Genomic DNA, 4,655 nt, shown 5'->3' on the forward strand with positions numbered 1-4,655 from the left:
CACCCTCTCTCCCCTCTCTCACTTTCCCTCCCCAGCTCTCTCCCCTCTCTCTCCTCCCTGCCCCTCTCCCTGCAGCCCAGGCCCCACACTCACCTCTCCTCTGCACAGTGAAGCTCTCACCAACCCCGTAGTTGTGTCTGCACACGGTGTCCACCTCGGCGCGCTTCTGCTCCAGGGTCTCCTTCTGGCTGTTCCAGGACTCGGCGTCTGGCCGCCCCAGCTCGGTCACCGCGCGGAACTCGCCCACGTCGCTATCGAAGCGCAAGTTCTCCTCCTGGTTGTAGACGTATCTCTTCAGGAAGCGCACCCGCTCCGTCCCGTTGGAGAAGTGGCACTCCGATGTAACATACTCCATGAAACGCGCTGAGGGCATCAGTGACCCAGTCAGTGCCACCCTCTTGGGAGGACACTGCCCGCCACTCGGGAACACCAGCACCCGTCCCCGGGTCACCTGCAGGCAGAGGATACGGGCTCGGCGGAGACACCGCTCCTCCCCCCCAGCCTGTACTGCCCCACCCCAGCCGGCCCAGTCCAGCTCAGAGCCCCCCGGAATTCGCCCCACCCGCTCCCACCTGCTGCCCAGGCCCCGCCCACAGCCCCTCCGCCCTCTGCCTCTCAGCCCCCAGGGGCTCCCCTTGCCTCACCCGGGCCTCCTGCTCCTGTCCAGGCTCCCCCTGCCTCCCCTGCAAGCCCACAGCAGGAAAGCAGACCCTGGGAGTCCACACTGGGAAGGGGAGCAGGAGGGACAGAGGCCAAACCCAGGGACTCAGGGGAGCAGGGAGGGCACAGTGGGGCAGGCTCTGCCCAGAGAAGAGCAGGCAGAGCTCAGGGACCACAGGACCCTGGGAAGGACTGAGGAGGGACTGAAATGTGCCTGGAGAGGTGCAGTTCCCCTGTGGAGGGACAGGCGAGGGCCAGGCCCGAGTTCTGGGGAAAGGGAAAGGCGGTGCCATGTGCAGAGGGGTCCAAGACTCCGTGATCTTCATCAAGGAACCAGGAGACAGCGGGACACTGAGGCACAGGAACTAGGTGGGCGGGAGTAAGGACTGGGGTAAGGGCTGGCCGGAAGTCACCTGGATCCAGCCCTGTAGTTGACTCCAGGATTGGGGTTTTAAGTAGTGGGAGGCTGTGAAATAGGTTGGAGGAGCTGAAAGTGAGGACCCACACAGGTCCGCGGTCCTGTATCTGAATTCTCAGTTCAGAAAATCACGTCCTGTGGAAACTGTGCTACCAACTTCATTTGAAAGGAATCACGGGGTGAATGTGGAAAAGGAGGAGGAGGAGGACAAGAGGAGTTCTCTAGAGCAGCTCTGGATACTGTCCTTACTGTCTGTGATGGGTGTGATGTTTAAGAGCACAGTGAGTGCCAAGGCCAAGGGCCCCCCCACAGCCCCAGAAAGGCGGGATCAGGAAACCACCATGGTGAATCCGCACCCACCAGGCTCCTCTCCACAGCCCTGAGCCCTGTGACACAGGCTCCTCCCTGAGTCACAGTCACCATGGACCCTGGATGCTCTGAACTGAGGGAGGAGCCAGGACAGGGCAACTGAAGACACAAAAGGTGATTCAGATGTGCTCAGGAAGGGGCAGAACAATAGGGTGTGTGTTTAAAGCAAGTGGGAAGATTTGCAGGGAAACTAAAGGCACTGCGTAGTTAACAGTAAAATTTTTTAAATATTTAAACACTATTTTCCTATCACAGCATATAGAGCATGTCTATGCATATATGTATATGCACGAATCTGTGTTTACATATGTATGTGTGTATGTATATCTTTAGTGATTTAAGCTTTATATTTAAGAGAAAAAGTCAGTTTTTTAAATAGACTAGTAAATATGACAAAATTCATGCAACCATTTGGCTTGATAAATAATAAGAAATATAGAATAATTGCAAAAGTTCAAAGCACATTATGGAAAGAATGTGTCCCCATCCTGTTAGTTTTCCACCACCGTAACAAAGCACTGGAGATCACCAGCTTATAAAGAAGAAGGACTGATTTGGGTTCACAGGGTCGTTTCCCTCCACGGTGGGGAAACGTGTTGCTCCTCTGCCTGTGGAGCAGGTGACCCAGAAGGAGGCTCACAGACAACAACACGCTCATCTCATGGCTGGGGCACGGAAGACAGAGACGACACTGGCACCCGCAGTCCCTCTGAGGCTCCTGTCCATGACCTAAGCCTCCCCTTGGGCCACGGCTTCAAGTTTCTTCTGAGCTGAAGCCAAAGCTTTTAACACGTGGACTTTGGGGAACGTCCACACCCGAAGTACAGCAACAAGCAGGCTGCACTTTATGCCACATACACACAGTTGTTCAGAATCAGCACGGTGATGACTAATAACGCATAAAGTACGAGGGGACATCGAGAAGGTTCAAAGATGAAAAGTGAACCTCTTAAACGTGCAATGACTGGATTCCATAAGACAGAGGCGGATTTCTCAAACAGCCTGACTGAATTTCACATTATCTTCTTCAAATAGAATCCTGTGATTCTACAGCAGAGTCCAGGACACAATCCTTTCTCAGAAAACGATGTGTGCTCTACATGAAGCATCCAGTGTCCTGTTGAACTGATCACTCTGAGGCAGTAGAAAGGAGGAAGGGGCTCAAGCTCCACCATCCTTTAATGCTGATGACCACCAATCTCTCCCACTGCCTCAGAGAACCAAAGACAGACTTGCTGTTTTCCGTCCTGATTACAGAAATTCACATTACAGAAAATGCCACCTGAAGAAAAAAAGGACATTTGTCTTAAAATTTATCTTCCCTAATGGATGGATCTCTTAGTGTGCTGGAGATCTGTGCACATTTCAAAGATTTTCAGGAAAAGAAACAGCCTTGCTGGTGAAAGGACAGAAAAGAAGTAGAGGAAGATGGAGCCCACCGAGGCTAGTTAAGAAGAAGACAGGGCACAGTGAAAGAAATCCTTTGAAATTGGGGTTGTGACCCCTGTAGGCCAATGAGGTTCCTTGCCTTATGATTGGCATCCAGCCCATGGAAGGTCCTGACCTCCACACCCTCCTGAGACTCCTGCAGTAGAGATGCTTTGAGGCACAGTAGATTGCTCATAGTTTCCTTATATCTTGCCTAACTATAGATTGTAATATATTTTCTTCAAACTAATTCAAACTATTTTGTCGGTTCCGCCTAGAGAATGTGGGATGTGGAGGAAACCAAGAGTGTAAAAAGGCTCAAATTTAATAAAATTAATAAAAAATTAATCAAATGAGCACAAGCTTCTGTCAGATTTGAGGACCTGAACATAGCACAACAAAGAACATCCCCAAAATGCTAATTGACTCCAGGGTGAGCTCTAGTACAAAGCATCTGTAATTTCACTGTAGGCCGCTAAGATCAGGACAGAAAGAGAGCATTGACCCCAATTGGATCACAGCCCCCACTCAGAGATCCGGGCTCAACCACTGGAGCTCCTGAGAAAGAAGGAAGGTGAGGGAGGGCGCCTCTGGGTTCAGCCCGTGCGTGATAGGGGCATCAACAGTGACCCTGGGGGGATGAAATTTAGGATCCAGGGGGAAACCACCCCAATAGAGACTCAACCTAACATTTTTAGAACAATCTTCTAACAAGTTGAATGCATGACTATTTTCTATTTGTATAGAGAACAAAATTACATATGTGAAATAGAATACAATGATACATATAATGTTCTCCTTCTAAAGATGAATTTTTGCTTTCTCTCACAAAGCAAAATAATATATGGAAATGCTGTATTTGGAAATTAGTTTGATGGCATCATTTCTAGGTCCCTCAAGGCCCCAATGGAAGATGTGAGTTGAGGCTGAAGTATTCACTGGAGAAGACTTGAAAAGGAATCGGATCTCTACAGAAGGTTTCAGCACAGGTCCCATAGGGAGGACAGACACACACAGCCCTACTGTGGAAAGGAATTCAAGTGATGAAGACAGGAAGTCACCACGGAAAAGGCCACAGATATTTAAGAAAGAGGGCCTGGGACAAGAGGAATCTCACTCACGCATTCCCAGCAACCAAGGCTCAGCACCTGAGCAGGGCACTTACCTCTCCTGTCCCAGGCCAAAGCCAGGGGAGGACTCAGCACCATCAGTGTCACTGTCAGAGCTGCCACCCAGGAGCCTCCGGGGAGCCCTGGACACAGCATGCTGGAGAACGGGACAGGAATGGTCAGAGGGAGTCAGAGAAGCATCACTTACAGAGAAGTAGGCTTCCTGTGCTCTTACATCCCAAGTGATAAGAAACAAGTTCATTGCTTGGAGGCTGGGTTGGGGAATTTCAGGGGTGAAGAACCAATCGGCATCAGAGATGAACAGCATCATCAGTTGCTGGTCAGAGATTGAAAATGCAGGTTCTCTTTTGAAACTTCGAATTTGCTTCATTACAGTAATGGTTTCAATGAAAGGCTTTCTTACCTACTAACTCTTTTGTTTGTTTGTTTGTTTGTAAGGGGTCTTGATATGGAGTTCAGGCTGCCCTTGACCTCACTAGGTTGCCCAGACATCCTCCTGCCTCATTCTCATGAGTTCTCTGGTAAAGCTTTGGGCCCACCTTTGAAAGACTTTAATTGGAGACCATGGTGAGTCAGCTCTGTGCTGGCCTGAGATGCACTCACAAGTTTGACCTTTGTGGCACCACGCGTCCTGAAGTTGAAGACAGAGA

The 4,655-nt window shown here is 50.2% G+C and overlaps 1 protein-coding gene across 2 annotated transcripts in view; it reads right to left on the reverse strand.

Moving 5' to 3' along the window:
* LOC104862962 (HLA class II histocompatibility antigen, DR beta 5 chain-like) overlaps positions 1 to 4,216 on the reverse strand; it is a 25,309-nt gene extending 21,093 nt beyond the window's left edge. For both annotated transcript variants that reach the window (XM_010625197.3, XM_033766380.1), the window contains exons 1-2: positions 4,041 to 4,216; positions 94 to 363 (exon numbers count right to left, since the gene is read on the reverse strand). In XM_010625197.3, coding sequence (XP_010623499.1) covers positions 94 to 363; positions 4,041 to 4,140 — 370 coding nt within the window. In that variant the 5' untranslated portion in view covers positions 4,141 to 4,216. The remainder of the gene's footprint in view (positions 1 to 93; positions 364 to 4,040) is intronic.
* Positions 4,217 to 4,655: the final 439 nt, after the last annotated feature.

The sequence above is a fragment of the Fukomys damarensis genome, unplaced genomic scaffold (genome assembly GCF_012274545.1).
Source record: "Fukomys damarensis isolate Sample0158 unplaced genomic scaffold, DMR_v1.0_HiC HiC_scaffold_20, whole genome shotgun sequence".
NCBI classification, from domain to species: Eukaryota; Metazoa; Chordata; class Mammalia; order Rodentia; family Bathyergidae; genus Fukomys; species Fukomys damarensis.